Source organism: Rattus rattus, chromosome 2 (assembly GCF_011064425.1).
Source record: "Rattus rattus isolate New Zealand chromosome 2, Rrattus_CSIRO_v1, whole genome shotgun sequence".
NCBI lineage: Eukaryota > Metazoa > Chordata > Mammalia > Rodentia > Muridae > Rattus > Rattus rattus.
The window spans coordinates 106,818,337-106,837,366 of record NC_046155.1 but is presented as its reverse complement, the minus strand read 5'-3'; the positions used below and the strand labels follow the sequence as shown (position 1 = coordinate 106,837,366).

Below are 19,030 nucleotides of genomic sequence, written 5' to 3'. Positions count from 1 at the left end.
ACAGAGTGATCTGCTTCTTTCGATGCAGTAGTTTTTCCTCTCTACAGGTCTTCAGCTGTTCTGTGGGCCTGTGTCTTGAGTTCACTAGGCAGGTCGCTTAGCAGAAAAGTTTGTCTTACCTGTGGTCTCCAGGCTCAAGTTTGCTCGCGGGGTGTTGCCTATGAGCTCTCCGAGGCCTCAGCAACCAGGAAGATCTGCGTCGCCCGTTCCGGGAGGTTCCGTGCACCAGGGTTCCAGATATCTTTTGGTGTTTTCCTCTGGGATCAGTACTGTGTGCAGCGTGCAGTCTCTTCTGGTTTCCCAGGCGTGTCCGCCTCTCTGAAGGTTTAGCTCTCCCTCCCACGGGATTTGGGTGCAGAGAACTGTTTATCTGGTCGGTCCCTTCAGGTGCAGTGTGTCTCAGACGCAGTGGACCTGCTGCTCCTAAACCCTCCTCTACGGGTGCCCAGAGGCCCGTATACAGTTTCCCTCCTGGGCCAGGGATGTGGGGCAGGGTGGGCGGCGTTGGTGGTCTCCTCCGCTCTGCTGCCTCAGGAGTGCCCGCCGATCCAGGCGGCGAGAGCTCCCTCCAGGGGCCTGGTAGCAGAGAGCTGCTGAGGGCAGGGATCCAGTAGAATATTTTTTAACGTCCTTGTCTATGTGGGCTTTCTGTCATTACTGTTGTTATTGAAGACCAGTCTTAATGCGTGGTGATCTGATAGGATGCATGGGACTATTTCTATCTTTCTGTATCTGTTGAGGCCTGTTTTGTGACCAATTATATGGTCAATTTTGGAGAAGGTTCCATCAGGTGCTGAGAAGAAGGTATGTCCTTTTTGTTTTAGGATGCAATGTTATATAAATATCTTTTAAATACATTTGGTTCATAACTTCTGTTAGTTTCTCTACGTCTCTGTTTAATTTCTGTTTCCATGATCTGTCATGAGAGTGAGGTGTTGAAATCTCCTACATACTATTATCGTGTGAGGTGCAATGTGTGCTTTGAGCTCTATTAAGGTTTCTTTTATGTATGTAGGTGCCCTTGCATTTGGAGCATAGATATTTAGGATAGAGAGTCCATCTTGGTGGATTTTTCCTTTGATGAATATGAAGTGTCGTTCCTTATCGTTTTTAATGACTTTTGGTTGAAAGTCAATTTTATTTGATATTAGAATGGCAACTCCAGCTTGTTTCTTCAGGCCATTTGCTTGGAAAATTGTTTTCCAGCCATTTACTCTGAGGTAGTGTCTGTCTCTGAGGTGTGTTTCCTGCATGCAGCAAAATACTGGGTCCTCTTTACGTATCCATTCTGTTAGTCTATGTCTTTTAATTGGGGAATTGATTCCATTGATGTTGAGAGATATTAAGGAATAGTGACTGTCATTTCCTGTTATTTTAATTGTTAGAGGTGGAATTATGGTCTTTTGTCTCTCTTTTGGTTTCATTTCGAGGAAATTACATTCTTGCTTTCTGTATGGTGTAGTTTCTCTCATTGTGTTGGAGTTTTCCATCCATTATCCTTTGGAGAGCTGGATTTGTAGAAAGATATTGTGTAAATTTGGTTTTGTCATAGAATATCTTGGTATCTCCATGTATATTAATTTAAAGTTTTGCTGGATACAGTAACTTGGGCTGGCATTTGTGTTCTCTTAGGGTCTGTATGACATCTTTTCAGGATCTTATAGCTTTCATAGTCTCTGATGAGAAGTCTGGTGTAATTCTTATAGATCTGCCTTTATATGTCACTTTACCTTTTTCCCTTACTGCTTTTAATATTATTTCTTTGTTTTGTGCATTTGGTGTTTTAACTATTATGTGACAGGAGGAATTTCTTTTCTGGTCCATTCTATTTGGAGTTCTGCAGGTTTCTTGTATGTTTATGAGCATCTCTTTCTTTGGGTTAGGGGAAGTTTTCGACTATAATTTTGTTGAATATATTTACTGGCCCCTTAATTTGGGAGTCTTCAGTTTCTTCTATACCTATTATCCTTAGGTTTGATCTTCTCATTGAGTCCTGGATTTCCTGCATGTTTTGGGGTAGGAGCTTTTTGCATTTTACATCATCTTTGACAGTTGTGTTGATGTTTTCTATGGTATCTTCTGAGGTTCTCTCTTCTATCTCTTGTATTTTGTTGGTAATGCTTATATCTGAAGCTCCTTGTCTCTTCCTTTGGTTTTCTATATCCAAGGTTGTCTCCCTTTGTGCTTTTTTTATTGTTTCTATTTCCATTTTCAATTCCTTCACCTGTTTGGTTGTGTTTTCCTGTAATTATTTCAGGGCTTTTTGTGTTTCCTCTCTAAGGGCTTCTACTTGTTTACTTATGTTTTCCTGCACTTTTCTAAGGGAGTTCTTTATGTCTTTCTTAATGTCCTCCATCATTATAAAAAATGTGATTTTAAATCTAAATCTTGCTTTTCTGGTGTGTTTGGATATCCAATAGTTTCTTTGGTGGGAGTACTGGGCTCTGATGATGCCAAGCAGTCTTGGTTTCTCTTGCTTAGGTTCCTGCGCTTGCCTCTAGCCATCGGGTTGTCTCTGGTGCTTGCTTGTCTTGCTGTTTCTGAGAGTGACTTGACCCTGCTGTAGGTCTCTGTGTCAGAACTCCTGTAGAACTGTTTTCCTGTTTTCTTTCAGCCTTTCCTGAGCACAGGTGCTCTGATTTCAGGTGTGCTGGCAGTCCTGAAGACTGTTTTCCAGCTCTAGGCATGGACAGGAATCAAACGGTCCTGCCCCTGATAGCTCGTGTAGGTCCTTGCACCCAGCGGGCATAGTTGGCACTATGTGATTCCCTCTTGGGTCAGGACTGTTGGGAAAGGGAAAGAACCCAGATGCCCTTCAACAGAGGAATGGATTCAAAAAATGTGGTACATCTACACAATGGAGTACTACTCAGCTATCAAAAACCATGACTTCATGAAATTCATAAGCAAAGGGAATGAACTAGAAAATATCATCCTGAGCAAGGTTACTCAATCACAGAAAAACACACTTGGTATGTACTCATTGATAACTGGATATTAGGCCAAAAGCTCGAATTAGCCAAGATGCAATCCCCAGACAAATCCAGAGCATGTCCAATGCAGATGTCAATGCTAGCAGCAAACCACTGAACTGAGAATAGAACCCTCTTGGGGGGAATTAGAAGTATAGAAAGAATTGAAGGAGCAGGCAACCCCATAAAAGTAACAATGCTAACCAACCAGAGCTTCCAGGGACTAAACCACTACTGAAAGACTATACATGGACTGGCCCAGGGTTCCAACTGCATATGTAGCAGAGAATAGCCTTTTGGGGCACCAGGGGAAGGGGAATCCTTTGGTCCTGCCAAGGTTGGACCCCCCAGTACAGGGGAATATGAGAGTGGCTAATAAAGGGAGTGTATAGGGGAATACCTACATGGGGGAGGGTCAGGGGAGGGAATGGGGGTTATGGACAAAAAAACAGGAAGAGGAATAACCTTTGAAATGTAAGTAAAGAGATATATCTAATAAAAATTTAAAAAAAGTAATGTGCTCAGCAGGAGAACACACGAATATAAGGGACAAAATATGCAGCCACCCTGAATCTCCTGTACTCACCTTATTAGCTGCCAAGATGTTTTTCTAAAATTCCCTCCCCAGAAGGAAAAAATTCCTTGTGTCATTTGCTTTTTTTTGTTTGTTTGTTTGTTTGTTTTTTGTTTTTCCAGAGCCTGAGGACCGAACCCAGGGCCTTGTGCTTGCTAGGCAAGTGCTCTACCACTGAGTTAAATCCCCAACCCCGTCATTTGCTTTTCATTAAGCCAACAAGAGGTTTTAGGTGGGACTCACTAAGACATAAACTACAAAGCATTGTACAGCAGAGGAACAATCTGTTCTACTTAAAATTATTAAAAATCATATTCTACTTAAAATTATTTTGTCTCATAGAAGAAATTACAAGACTCCAAGGCTTATGGCTGGAGAGATTGTTCTGCACTTTAGAGCACTGGCGGCTTTTCCCAGGAGCAGGATTGAATTACAAGTACCCCACAGCAACTTGCAGGCATAGATAACTAACCTTGTCTTTAACTCTCACCTCCATAGACACTGCAACCATGTGATGGATAGACAGACATGCAAGCAAAACACCTTTACAGACACTAACCAAAATAAAGAAAACATTGAGTTCCTCACATTTGCCAATTTATTGATCATATGGAAATGCTTTTGCTCATCATTATCCTCTAGGTCTATGTTGACAATCACGGCGCCTATTTCCCATCAGATTCACTTAAGACTGGTGAAGCTCTGCCTCGGTTGCAGTCCTCTTTCTGAGTTTTATATGAGACATAGTCTTTCCCTGTAGCTCAGACCAACCTACATTGACTTGTAACTTCAGGCAATCCCCTGCTTCAGCTTTCTGAACCTTGTGATTAGAGGGTAAGCTACCACCTTTGGCTTACTTTCTATTTTAATGTGTTTGAAAGTTTGTCTGTATGATTGACAGATGACTAAAGGATCTTAAGACTCCTTCATTTAAGACCTTAAACATTTGAAACTCCAGCTATAGGGCAGAAGAGACAGCTCTGCAGTGAAGAGCACTGGCTGCTCTTCCTGAGGACCATGATTCAATTACCAGTCTTCAATGGCAGCTCACAACCCTAGATAACATTAGTTTTGTTTGAGACTGACCTTCCACAGGCTTTTTAAACATATGGTAGATAGACAGACATGTAAGCAAAACACTCTTAACTACTGTAGAACAATAAAGGAAAAAATGAGCCTTAAATATTTGGCAAAGTTGTCAATACCAGAAATGTTCCACTTACTAATATTTTCTAATTTCATGTGGACAAACATTGACTACTAACTATCCGTATCTGATGTCCATTATTGTCAGATATTTAATGCTGGTAAATTTCCCCCTTAGTTGTGATCCCTGTTTCAGATTCTTATGTGAGACAGAGTGTTTCTCTGCAGCTCAGACTAACCTATATTGGGTTGTAACTGAGGGCAATTCTCCTGCCTCAGGTTTCTGAATGTAGCTGACAGGCTTGAACTACCACACATGGCTTCTTTCCCATTTCCTACAATTGAGGAAGTCTGTCCTTGTGAGATGGACAAGCGACTCAAGGCTCCTACAACTCCTTATTAAGCTCTGCTTGTGTCTGTTCAGCTTGGATCTTAGACATCATCAGTTTATTTTGGCCTCAGCTGTTCAGACACGAGTGTCTTATCCTGCATACATGGAACTGTGACCCTTCTTCACTAGAGCGACAGTGTAGATAAACAAATTGTAGCTGGTGCTCACTGTAATCTTCTGCATCCAAAAGAAACTATTGTTTAGTTCAATGGAAACAAAGCAGAAATTCCTTTTTAAGTAGCCTTTTGTGCTGTCTAGTTTTACATCAGTGTAACCAAAGAGAGAGTTATGTGTCAAGGGGAAACCACATTTGAGAAAATGCCTTTGTAAGACATGGATATAAGGAATTTTACTAATTAGTAATTAATGGGGGAAGGCCCAGCCCATTGTGGGTGGTTCTACCCCAAGGCTAGGTTCCTGGCATGTACAAGGAGGTAGGCTGAGTAAGCCATGTTGAGCCAGACAGTACTTAGCACCCTCCATGGTTTCTGCATCAGCTCCTTCCTCCAGGTTCCTGCCCTGTGTGAGTTCCTCCTTAAGCTCCCTCAGTGAAGCACTATTGCCTGGACGTGTTTGCTGAAATAAACTATTTGCTCCAAAGGTTGCCTTGGTCCTAGTGTTTCATCACAGCTGAGGGGGTCCCTAGAGGTGTCACAGCAGGCAAGGAAAAGAACCTGCCAGAGCTAAGAATGACAACTTGGTTCTGACTACTTAGTCAACCTGGAACAAGCATGGCATCAGAAGCGAGGACATTCATTGACAATAGAATGTGGAGAAAGGTTTCCAGGCAACAATCATTTCCATTCCAGTTGCACAATAAACCTTAAGGTGGGACTACATAGTAACTCCTTTGCAAAGTACATGGACCATGAAGGTGTGTTCTGTCTCTACACAGAATCTAGATTCTAGTGTGTACTGTGATTGAGACACACAGAGATCTGCATGGCATTATGTCCATGTGACATCTCCCCTAAGGGTGGGTTCTATTACCTGAGAGCTACAGATAATAATGCAAGGAGGAAGACTCTAGGATAAACATCCTGGGGGACTTGGGGGAGGTCTGCCTCTACTGATAGCAGAATGTCACCATGGCATGAACAACGTTCACTCTCAGCTGCCTGGGTGGAATGCAATATTTTGTTTTGTCTCCTTCATGGAGGAGGTGCCCCTGCATGTTCAACCTTCCTGTTTCTCCTAGCGCTTATCTGTGAATACAAGGACATCTGTGCCACAAGCACACAGGAATAGCAATCCTGACGAAGACACCTGTGAACCACGCCTGTCAAGTGATTTTTCATGTTCCTTCTTTGATCAATAGACTTTCCTGAATATTTTCTATGCACTGTAAACTGAGTTTAAATCTGGACATGTTAGTGGTCATTATTCTCTAACAATCCCTCTGCTTGTGCTGGTTTCTTACATGAGCCCTATTTCAGTATCTGTTAATGGACTCACCCCGTAGCAAACACAGGGACTCAGGCACTGGATGCACATGAAGGACTGAACTTTAAGCCTTCAGAAGATCCCATGCCATCCTGTCGAGTGTTTACTCTGTTTTCTGGAATTAGTTAATGACAAAAGCTCATTAACTCTCCCCATACCTGGGTAAATCATGTAGGATTATTTTGGTCTGTGTGCTTAGGTGAGGACACGGCTCAGGCCTAATGTCATCACAATCAGATGTGAGCCTGCACCACCCTGGTCTCAGAGACTACAGGAGGAAGGCTGCTCTCAAACATTCCTATATCACAAAGAGAGCAAGGCCCAGTCATCAATGTCTAATTGTTCTGCATAATTTTTTTTTAATTTCTTTTATTAACTTGAGTATTTCTTATTTACATTTCAAGTGTTATTCCCTTTTCCGGTTTCCAGGCCAACATCCCCCTAACCCCTCCCCCTTCCCTTCTTTATGGGTGTTCCCCTCCCCATCCTCCCCCCATTGCCGCCCTCCCCCCAACAATCACGTTCACTGGGGTTCAGTCTTAGCAGGAACCAGGGCTTCCCTTCCACTGGTGATCTTACTAGGCTATTCATTGCTACCTATGAGGTCAGAGTCCAGGGTCAGTCCATGTATAGTCTTTAGGTAGTGGCTTAGTCCCTGGAAGTCTGGTTGCTTGGCATTGTTGTTCATATGGGGTCGCGAGCCCCTTCAAGCTCTTCCAGTTCTTTCTCTAATTCCTTCAACGGGGGTCCTGTTCTCAGTTCAGTGGTTTGCTGCTGGCATTCGCCTCTGTATTTGCTGTATTCTGACTGTGTCTCTCAGGAGAGATCTACATCCCATCTGGCTCCTGTCTGCCTGCACTTCTTTGCTTCATCCATCTTGTCTAATTGGGTGGCTGTATATGTATGGGCCACATGTGGGGCAGGCTCTGAATGGGTGTTCCTTCTGTCTCTGTTTTAATCTTTGCCTCTCTATTCCCTGCCAAGGGTATTCTTGTTCCCCTTTTAAAGGAGTGAAGCATTCACATTTTGATCATCAGTCTTGAGTTTCATGTGTTCTATGCATCTAGGGTAATTCAAGCATTTGGGCTAATAGCCACTTATCAATGAGTGCATACCATGTATGTCTTTCTGTGATTGGGTTAGCTCACTCAGGATGATATTTTCCAGTTCCAACCATTTGCCTATGAATTTCATAAAGTCATTGTTTTTGATAGCTGAGTAATATTCCATTGTGTAGATGTACCACATTCTCTGTATCCATTCCTCTGTTGAAGGGCATCTGGGTTCTTTCCAGCTTCTGGCTATTATAAATAAGGCTGCTATGAACATAGTGGAGCACATGTCTTTTTTATATGTAGGGGCATCTTTTGCGTATATGCCCAAGAGAGGTATAGCTGGATCCTCAGGTAGTTCAATGTCCAATTTTCTGAGGAACCTCTAGACTGATTTCCAGAATGGTTGTACCAGTCTGCAATCCCACCAACAATGGAGGAGTGTTCTTCTTTCTCCACATCCTCTCCAGCATTTGCTGTCACCTGAGTTTTTGATATTAGCCATTCTCACTGGTGTGAGGTGAAATCTCAGGGTTGTTTTGTTTTGCATTTCCCTTATGATTAAAGATGTTGAACATTTCTTTAGGTGTTTCTCAGCCATTCGGCATTCCTCAGCTGTGAATTCTTTGTTTAGCTCTGAACCCCATTTTTTAATAGGGTTATTTGTCTCCCTGTGGTCTAACTTCTTGAGTTCTTTGTATATTTTGGACATAAACCCTCTATCAGTTGTAGGATTGGTAAAGATCTTTTCCCAATCTTTTGGTTGCCGTTTTGTCCTAACAACAGTGTCCTTTTCCTTACAGAAGCTTTGTAGCTTTTTTCTCTATCTATGTTAATTGAGAGTTTTGTTGGATACAGAAAACTGGGCTGGCATTTGTGTTCTCTTAGGGTCTGTATGACATCTGTCCAGGATCTTCTGGCTTTCATAGTCTCCAGTGAGAAGTCTGGTGTGATTCTGATAGGTCTGCCTTTATATGTTACTTGACCTTTTTCCCTTACTGCTTTTAATATTCTTTCTTTGTTTTGTGTATTTGGTGTTTTGACTATTATGTGATGGGAGGAATTTCTTTTCTGGTCCAATCTATTTGGAGTTCTGTAGGCTTCTTGTATGATTATGGGTATCTATTTCTTTAGGTTAGGGAAGTTTTCTTCTATGATTTTGTTGAAGATATTTACTGGTCCTTTGAGTTGGGAGTCTTCACTCTCTTCTATACCTATTATCCTTAGGTTTGATCTTCTCATTGAGTTCTGGATTTCCTGTATGTTTTGGACCAGTAGCTTTTTCCACTTTACATTATCTTTGACAGTTGAGTCGATGATTTCTATGGAATCTCTGCTCCTGAGATTCTCTCTTCTATCTCTTGTATTCTGTTAGTGATGCTTGTATCTCCGGCTCCTTATCTCTTCCTTCGGTTTTCTATATCCAGGGTTGTCTCCCTTTGTGCTTTCTTTATTGCTTCTATTTCCATTTTAATTCCTTCACCTGTTTGATTGTGTTTTCCTGTAATTCTTTCAGGGATTTTTGTGTTTCCTCTCTATAGGCTTCTACTTCTTTGTTTACGTTTTCCTGCATTTCTCTAAGGGAGTTCTTTATGTCTTTCTTGACGTCCTCCATCATCATGATCAAATGTGATTTAGGATCTAGATCTTGCTTTTCTGGTGTTTTTGGATATTCAGTGTTTGCTTTGGTGGGAGAATTGGGCTCCGATGATGCCATGTAGTCTTCATTTCTGTTGCTTGGGTTCCTGCGCTTGCCTCTTGCCATCAGGTTGTCTCTGGTGTCACCTTGTTCTGCTATTTCTGACAGTGGCTTGACCGTCCTATAGGCCTGTGTGTCAGGAGTGCTGTAGACCTGCTTTCCTGTTTTCTTTCAGCCAGTTATGGGAACAGAGTGTTCTGCTTTCAAGTGTGTAGTCTTTCCTGTCTACTGGTCTTCAGCTGTTCCTGTGGGCGTCTGTCCTGAATCCAACAGGGAGGTCACTTGGAGCAGAAAAGTTGGTCTTACTTCTGGTCCCGGGCCTGAAGTTGCTCCTCAGGGGCTGCATTTCAGCTCTCTATGAAGGCAGCAACTAGAAGGGCCTGCCCAGCCTTTTCTTGGGTCCCTGAGCACAGAGATCCCAGATGGTGCTAGGCGTTTTCCTCTAGTGTCATAAATGTGGGCAGAGTGTAGTCTCCTCTGGCTTTCCAGGTATGTCTGCCCCTCTGAAGGTTTAGCTCTCCTTCCCATGGGATTTTGGTGTAGGGGCATGTTTAACCGGGTCCCTTCAGATCCGATGGTGTCTAATAGATGACTTCTTTAGTCTTGATGATGATCCTATAAGAATTCCTAAAATTATAACGTGATTATTAAGCTCTTTTATAGTGGGACTGCTATTAAGTCCTTCTCTGATAATTAAAATTGCTGTGAGAACTCTGCTAGACTCCCAGGTGTCACCAGTTAATTGCTGTTAGTAACCATACTTTCTCCTACTTAGAGCACATTCCAAGAGGTTATAAGACAATTATGAAAAGTCATAAAAAGTGAACTAATGATTTATTATAGGTGGTAGGATAGAGGATAAAATATTGACTGGGTTTATTAATACAAAACTTCATCAACAACTTAGGTATGTTTTAGACCTTCAGTGAACCTGTAGAGCTGACACTGGTGATGAATGTTTAGCCAGATAATTACTCCTGATGGATATTCATGTAAACATTCTCAGTTGTAAACTTCTATTTCAATTTATTTTTGATCTTTCATATGAACTTGTGATGAACTTTGTAACATGTGATCATGTATTCTAAAAGATGTTTAAGTGCCGAGGACAAAGAGAAGACACGGAAGGACACACACAGAAGGACAGAGAGCAGAAGGACTGAGCTGGAGAGGGACTGAGCTGAAGAGTCAGGTTTGAGCTAAGGAGAACTGAGCTAAGTAGAACTGAGCTAAAAAGATCTGGGCTGAGAAGAAATGCAGAGTGGAATAACTGAGAGACTATAGGTAACATAAGAGAGCAATATGCAGAATGCAGAGGGAAAAAGGAAAAAAAAGAAGCTACAGAGAGTAGAAGGAGCAGGCATGTTTCTCCTTACCATGGGACAGAACAGGTCCTTTTTTAATAGCAAGGCAGGCTTAGACTTATGAAAAGGAGTAAGTCTTTTCTCTCACAAACTTGGGTTTGATTCATTTAGTATTAAAAGGGTAGAAGCTATGTCTTTCTCTATGTAATAAAGATTGGAGCTCACCTTTCCTCCAGAATGAGTGAGTTCTTTCTGCACTGATGCTTGGCCTTTTGCTCCATATGCATATGTAAGTATGGATGTCTGTGTAAGTATGTATGCATGTGTTTGTGTAGGAATGTAACTGTGATATTGCATGTAAGCTGGACCCAACTGATTTTGAGTGGAAATGTATAAATGTGCATTTATTGAATCCATGTGTGAAATTATATATGTTTATGCATATTTGGCTATGTAAAAGCTTTTTCTTCGGCAAGCGCTATTCACTTCTCTTGGTTCAATAGAAGTTTATTGCTTCAAACTTCCCCCTAGCCTGACAAGCAAGAGGCATAGGGACAAAAAGGAAAAGGCTCCAGCAAGTAATTCTCTACTTTATCTTCTGCTATTTTAGAATGAGGTGCTAAATGCCAGATACTGCAATTTCTGGCCTCAGAGGAACACAGAAGGAGGGTCAGTTACAGTAGCAGAGCATAGTGACTTAGACATAGATAAGTAAATCAGCTACAATAACATAGTAACTTAGACTTAGATAAGTAAACTTATTATTATACAGCAAACCTAAATATCTCGTAAGACAAAGTCTTACCCTCTACCGACGCCCTTCCCCCTCCACTGCCTCAAGAAGAACCAATATGAGAAAGAAGATTAATGCTGGGACTGGCCCCCAGCACATATGTGTATGTAGATATATATGTATGTGTTTATATATATATATATATATATATATATATGCTCTTCTGTATTTTTTATCAATTTGATTGCTACTATTAGTTATCTATCATGAATATGCTTTAGGGAATTTCAGTCAGAATTTAGAAATAATACAAAAAATACTATCAGTTTAGTATGATATAAGGTAGTGGACACTGATTGAAAATATAGAAATTCCCCATCAGTTATTAGAGCACATTCAGGCCTTCTTTCTCTATGTGATCCAGCTTTTTTGTCCACAGTTCTCATGCTGCCTCATGGTCCAGCACTCACAAGCCACGAGCTCTCTAGTCCAGGCGCCACCATCAGAATATCATAGATTCTGGTGAGTTGCTGCCTGTATTCTGCTCTTCTGGTTTTAGAATATGGAGTCTTAAAATAAACTCAAGAATTTAGTTATGATATATTGTTGAACATTATTACTATGATGTCTTTAATTTTGTTAATGCATGTGAAAATATAAAACTTCACATGTATTCAAAACATCAAAGCAGTTACCATTTCTGTTCAACAAAAAAATGAGATAGCTCAAGTATCTATGTGAAAATATGCTATGGCGTATTTAAATTATTCATAAAAGGAACAAGGACTTTAACCATCAAATTCTTCTGTATGTCCATTTGTACAGTGATTCCTGAACAGTGGAATGTAACACTAGTGTCACTTTACTCTACATTGGGTCTATTGCAAACACAAAATGGCTTTATCTCCTTATATGTTCTATGTTCTTATATGTTCTGTGTCACAATGGACAGCTATGTAATCTTTCCTTCCTATAAACAACTATATTTCTATAATATTGATAGTAAGAATCTACAATATAGAATAAGACACTGAAATAGAATAGATTATTGAAGAAATAACATTGGAGTATGGGGCTGATTAAAAGCCACTAACTACTTACCCATATTCTTCATAAAATTATAATTAATTCCTTTAGATATGAAATAGTAGAAGAAAATATCGGTTTTGTTTCACGGACAAAATATTAGTATTATAAATTATAAATGTTGGTTTGGGGATAATTGTCACAGAAATGGAGACTAAGAAGTTGAATAAATGTTTGAAATGGTGACATATAGAAATTGCACATCACCCTGGGATTCCCTGAAACCACACAAAGCCCAAGCAGAAGACAGTCCTGCTTGTTTGCAGAGCCCCTGTGCTACATGCCATGAGTAAATTCTGGCTGTCAACACCCTCAATTTTCCAAACCAAAACCATCACAGGTGAAACTGGAGAAAGGAAGGTGTTGACATGACTCAAGACTTGTCCATTTAACACAGACGAGTGCTTGAGAAAAGAAAACTTTTATGCAGGAATTTTGATCACTTTGAATAGGAATGTCATAGACAACATTTCTCACAAAGGGTAAGGCCAACTCTATTAACAAACAATAAATTCTTGGTAAAGTTCTATTGCGGAAGGAAGCACATCTAATTACATTACACCACAAGGTCACTATCGTTAGCAAATTGGCAGGGGAATATTTGATTGTGTCATAAACAACATGCTAACTGACAAGCATTTTGTCTCACCTTATACCACAGAGATTCATTCCTAGGAACACACTGTATTTGCATCATTAGAGCGCTTTTCCTGGAGGCTAACAGTGCTTGGGGTATTGATGAAGACTGGTTAAATAAGGCTGAAAATGCTAATAGCAGTCAGATTTAAGTGTGCATCTCAGAACACACTGGATCTTTTGAGATGTGAAGAAATAGATGAAGCCTAAAAATATTAAAATGGGTTTAAAAGAGCCTTCTAGTCATTAGAAAGGCTTACTGTAGATTAGGAAATAAATCCTCAAGGAAATGAAAATGAACTAGCAATTATATCCTGTAATTTTTCTGAGGACTTTGGAGTAGCATACATGGCTACAGATGATGACAGTTTTCCCTGGGATCAGGACAGCATCCTGAGCAGAGATCTGCTCTCAGCCTTGTCTTCCCAGCTGTGCTATGAGAACCTGAACGGATCCTGTGTCAGGAGCCCATACTCCGCAGGCCCTCGCCTCATCCTCTATGCAGTCTTTGGCTTTGGGGCTGTGCTGGCTGTGTGTGGAAACCTCCTGGTGATGACATCAATTCTTCATTTCAGGCAGCTGCACTCTCCTGCCAACTTTCTGGTGGCCTCCCTGGCCTGTGCTGACTTCTTGGTGGGTCTGACTGTGATGCCTTTCAGCATGGTGAGGTCTGTGGAGGGCTGCTGGTACTTTGGGGACACTTACTGTAAATTACACACCTCTTTTGATGGGTCATTTTGTTTTTCTTCTCTCTTCCACTTGTGCTTCATCTCTGTTGATAGATACATTGCAGTCAGTGACCCCCTGATCTACCCCACCAGGTTCACTGCATCTGTTTCTGGCAAGTGTATCACCTTCTCCTGGCTCCTGTCCATCATCTATGGCTTCTCCCTCATTTACACAGGAGCAAGTGAAGCTGGGCTGGAGGATCTAGTGAGTGCCCTCACCTGTGTGGGTGGATGTCAAATCCCAATGAATCAAAACTGTGTCCTTATTAATTTCCTATTTTTTCTTGTCCCCACGCTTGTGATGATGACTGTCTACTCTAAGATCTTCCTCATTGCAAAGCAGCAGGCTCAGAACATCGAGAAGATGAGCAAGCAGACTGCCAGGGCATCGGACAGCTACAAGGACAGGGTGTCCAAGAGGGAGAGGAAAGCAGCCAAAACGCTTGGCATTGCAGTGGCTGCCTTCCTCCTTTCATGGCTGCCATACCTCATTGACTCCATCATTGATGTCTCTCTGGGGTTCATCACGCCCACGTATGTGTACGAAATCCTAGTTTGGATAGTTTACTATAACTCGGCCATGAACCCTTTGATTTATGCTTTCTTCTATCCTTGGTTTCGAAAAGCCATCAAACTAATTGTTACTGGCAAAATCTTGCGACAGAATTCCTCAACCGCCAACCTGTTTCCTGAGTAGTTTCTTGGTTTAGTTGAGGTTTGAAAAGAGATTGACATGAAGACTTCACCATGGAGCTTGAGTGCTCAGATCTCTTCCTGTAAAGTGATGAATTATGCTTTTGTTGTTGGTCACCACATGCATCCAGCACGTGTTCCTCTACAAATGTAAAATTAATTTCTAAATATAACAGAATTAGATAAGCTTGGATCTAACCAATTTCCACTGTGTTTTGTGCTCTTGCTTATTTCCTGTGACTAAGAACCCCCTCCTGCCTTTCCACAGTTCTAACTGTTGATCTTGGTTAAAACTTTTAAGCCTTAAATTTAAATATATAGTCTTTAAATCTCTTTGTATTGTTTCTAGTACACTATAAATACAACACAGAGACTCTCAGGGGCAGTGTCTTGCTCAGGGAAGGAGGAATATGAAGGGAAGGCTTCTGTTAACTGAGGCTCAGATTTGGTCACTTAATAATACAGTTCTTTTTTTTTTTTTTTCTTTTTTTCAGAGCTGGGGACCGAACCCAGGGCCTTTGGGCTTGCTAGGCAAGCGCTCTACCACTGAGCTAAATCCCCAACCCCCTTAATAATACAGTTCTTAAGGTTAGAAAAAGAAGCCCGCATGTTTCTATATTAACTAATATCCACTCAAATTGCTTATAGATGAAAGTAAAAGCAGTGTTACAATAGGATCGTCTGCTCATTGACCTGCTTTTTATAGAACATCACGTAAGTAACTATCACAGTCCTATAGCGATACAAGGTGGTATGTGTTTCAATCAAGTATTTAAAGGTGATCATTCTTTCTTCATTGTGATTTATAGGTTAGTTGATCCCTTTGCAAAGTTTGTAAAGATGTGTAGAAGTTTTCAAAGACATACATAAAAGCCAAGTTAATAATGTTCTCAGAAGAAGAACACACCAAGATAAGGGGCAGAATATACAGCCACCCTGAATCTCCTGTCCTCATCATATCAGGTGCCAAGTTGTTTTTCTAAAGTTATCTCCCCAGAAGGTCCAAATTCCTTGTATCATTTGTCCTTGATTAAGCCAACAAGAGGTTTTAGATGGGACTTACTAGACAGTAAACTACAAAGCATTGTACAGCAGAGGAACACTCAATCCCATATTCTATGTGAAATTAATTTGTTTCATAGAAGAAATTACAAGACGTCAAGGCTTAGAACTGGAGAGATTGCTCTGCACTTTAGAGCACTGGCGGAAAATGAGGATCAATGTTCAATTATGAGTACCCCACACCACAGCAACTCGCAGGCATAGACAACGCTAACCCTGTCTTTAATTCTCACCTCCACAGACACTGCAAGCACGTGATGTTCAGACAGACATGCAAGCAAAACACCTTTACACATACTGACCAAAGCAAAGAAAAAACTGAATTCCTCACACTTGCCGATTTATTGATCACATGGAAATGCCTTTGCTCGTCGTTATTCTCTAGGTTCTATGTTGCAATCACGGAGCCTATCTCCCATCAGATCCATCTTAGACTGGTGAAGCTCTGCCTCGGTTGCAGTCCTCTTTCTGGTTTTTATATGAGACATAGTCTTTCCCTGTAGCTCAGATCAACCTACATTGAGTTGTAACTTCAGGCAATCCCCCTGCTTCAGCTTCCTGAACCTTGTGATTAGAGAGTAAGCTACCACCTTTGGCTTACTTTCTATTTTAATGTATTTGAAAAGTTTGTCTGTGTGTGATTGACAGATGACTAAAGGATCTTAAGACTCCTTCATTTAAGACCTTAAACATTTTAAAACTCCAGGCTATAGGGCAGAAGCGACAGCTTGACAGTTAAGAGCACTGGCTGCTCTCCCTGAGGACCATGATTCAATTACCAGCCTTCCATGTCAGCTCCCAACGGTAGATAACTTTAGTTCTGTTTGAGACTCAACTTCCACAGGCTTTCTAAACATATGGTAGATAGACAGACATGGAAGCAAAAACACTCTTAACTACTGTGGAAAAATAAAGGAAAAAATGAGCCTTAAATATTTGGCAAAGTGGTCAATATATACAGAGATGTTCTTACTTACTAGTATTTTCTAATTTCATGTGGACAAACATCGACTACTAACTATCAGTATCCAATGTCTATTACTGTCAGATATTTAATGCTGGTAAATTCCCCCCTTAGTTGTGAGCCTGTTTCAGATTCTTATTTGAGACAGAGTCTTTCTCTGCAGCTCAGACTAACCTCTATTGGGTTGTAACTGCAGGCAACTCCCCTGCCTCAGGTTTCTGCATGTTGCTGACAGGCTTGAACTACCACACATGGCTTCTTTCCCATTCCCTACAGTTGAGGAATTTGTCCTTGTGAGGTGGACAGGCAACTCAAGACTCCTAAGACTCCTTCCTATGCCTTGCTCGTGGCTCTTCAGATCAGACCTTAAACATCTTCAGTTTATTTTGTCCTCAGCTCTTCAGACGCGAGCGTCTTATCCTGCATGCATGGAACTGTGACTCTTCTTCACTCAAGCGACAGCATAGATTAACAAAGGCTTTAGAGTAGCTGATGCTTACTAGAATCTTGTACATCCAAGGAAACGCTAGTGTTTAGTTCAATAGAAACGAAGCAGAAATTCCTTCCTCAGTACCCTTTTGTACTGTCTAGTTTTAATGGAATGTGACCAAAGTGAGAGTTACTTGTCAGGAGGAAACCTCATTTGAGAAAATCCCTCTGTAAGATTCGGCTGTAAAGAATTTTATTAGTGATTGATAGATCAGGGCCCAGCCTACTATGGGTCACACCATTCTTGGGCTGGAGGTTCTGTTTTATTTAGCTCCTGCCTCTAACAGACTCCTGGCCTGTGTGAGTTCCAGCCCCTACTTCCCTCACAGATGGGTCTGGAAGCATAAGTGATGTCAACTCTTCCTCTCTAAAGTGCCTTGGGTCATGGTGTTCCTCATAGCAGTATTAACACTGACTAGGACAGCTTTCGAACACACTAGACAATTAATTTGCCATGTTCCTTCTTTGCCTGATATACTTTGCTGAATACTTTCTATGCACTATAGACTGAGTATAAATCTGAACATGTTAGTGGTCATTATTCTCTAACAATCCTGCTGCTTGTGCTGGTTTCTTACATGAGCCCTATTTTATTTAGTGTCTGTTAACGGACCCACCCAGTAGCAAGCACAGGGACTTAGTCACTGAAAGTACATGAAGGAGGGAACTTTAAACCTTCAGAACATCACATTTAACCTTATAGAGTGTTTACTCTCTGTTGTGGACTACTTTATTTAGAAGAACTCATCGACTCTTCACCACACCCTGGTAAATCATATAGGATTGCTCCTATGTTAGTGAGTGTGCTTAGGTCAGAAGAGTCCAAGGCTCTTGCCTAATGTCATCATAATCAGCCATGAACCTGCAGCGCACTGACCTCTATGGGAGGAGGGCTGCCCCCAAATTCTCCCCCCTCACAAAAGGAGAACAAGGCCCTGTCACTGATGATACTGTTCTGTATAATTTTTCAACAAGTAAATTTCACATATTTATTTTAAGGGAAAATATAATTTCATTAAAAATAAAATTAAATATCTCTCCATATATATATATACATATATGTGTGTATACATTAATGTGTTTATAAATATTTATACATGTGTGTATATATATACACACCTGTTTGTATGTACATGAGTATATGTGTGAATATTCATGTATGTGTGTGTTTATATGTGTATATATAGCTGTATTCATGTCTGTGTGTGTGCCCATGCATGAGCACGTGTGTAGGCATGTGTGTGCTATTGTTTTTTTCATTAATTTGACCACACCTGCTTTCGATCTTTCATAGTCGTGTCTTAAGGAATTTCAGTGAGAATTTAGGAATAATATAAATAAAACTTTGGGTTTAGTCAGTGTGATATTTAGGACGTGGACACTGAATCAACCACTTGGTTATTAAACTTCGTTGTTGCTCCATCACTTATCAGGGAATATCCAGGCCTTGAGGCCTGTGTGATTTGATTCCTTCCACTATACTTCTCAGGCTGAAGCATGGTCCAGAAACTGATGTCATCTCAGGGTCATGCTCTACCCTCAGAATACCAGAGATCCCATTGGCTGCTGCCTTCCATTTGCTCCATTTGGGAATATGGAGTCTGAATATGAACTTGGTAATCAAGTGATGACATCTTCTTGGACATTTTCACCACAATAAAGTTGAATTTTGATAATGCAAGACCAAATACAGAAATTTAAGATGTACTAAAAAACTAACTTTACTCAGTTATTTATGTTAAATAAGATATCCTGAAAGCTGTGGTAGTGTACTGTAGAGCTTTCAAACTACTCAGGAAATGAACAAAGAACAGGCTTTATGCATCAAAACCTTCCTTCTCTACTTGGACCTGTAGCCTAACTATTTAAGTGTCTCTACTTTAATTTAGCCTACATCTGGTGCATCACAAACACAAGATGGCTTTATAATGTTTTCACTCTCTATTTACTCTCCCTTTTCCCATTCACCATCTTTTATTAAGCCACTAGATGGACTCCGTTGCCAAGCAGTTAGTTTATGTATTTAAAGTTCAGTCAAAATATAATTTAAATTAACCC

The 19,030-nt window shown here is 40.8% G+C and overlaps 1 protein-coding gene across 1 annotated transcript; it reads left to right on the top strand.

Annotated features, from left to right (window-relative positions):
• Positions 1-13,384: 13,384 nt before the first annotated feature.
• On the top strand, positions 13,385-14,461 carry LOC116894224 (trace amine-associated receptor 7h). Its single transcript, XM_032895935.1, has one exon. The coding sequence runs from the start codon at positions 13,385-13,387 to the stop codon at positions 14,459-14,461; it is 1,077 nt and encodes a 358-aa protein (XP_032751826.1).
• Positions 14,462-19,030: the final 4,569 nt, after the last annotated feature.

Bases quoted from the DNA above. Each gene is read 5' to 3' on its own strand.
- LOC116894224 (XM_032895935.1), top strand. From the start codon at position 13,385: ATGGCTACAGATGATGACAGTTTTCCCTGGGATCAGGACAGCATCCTG.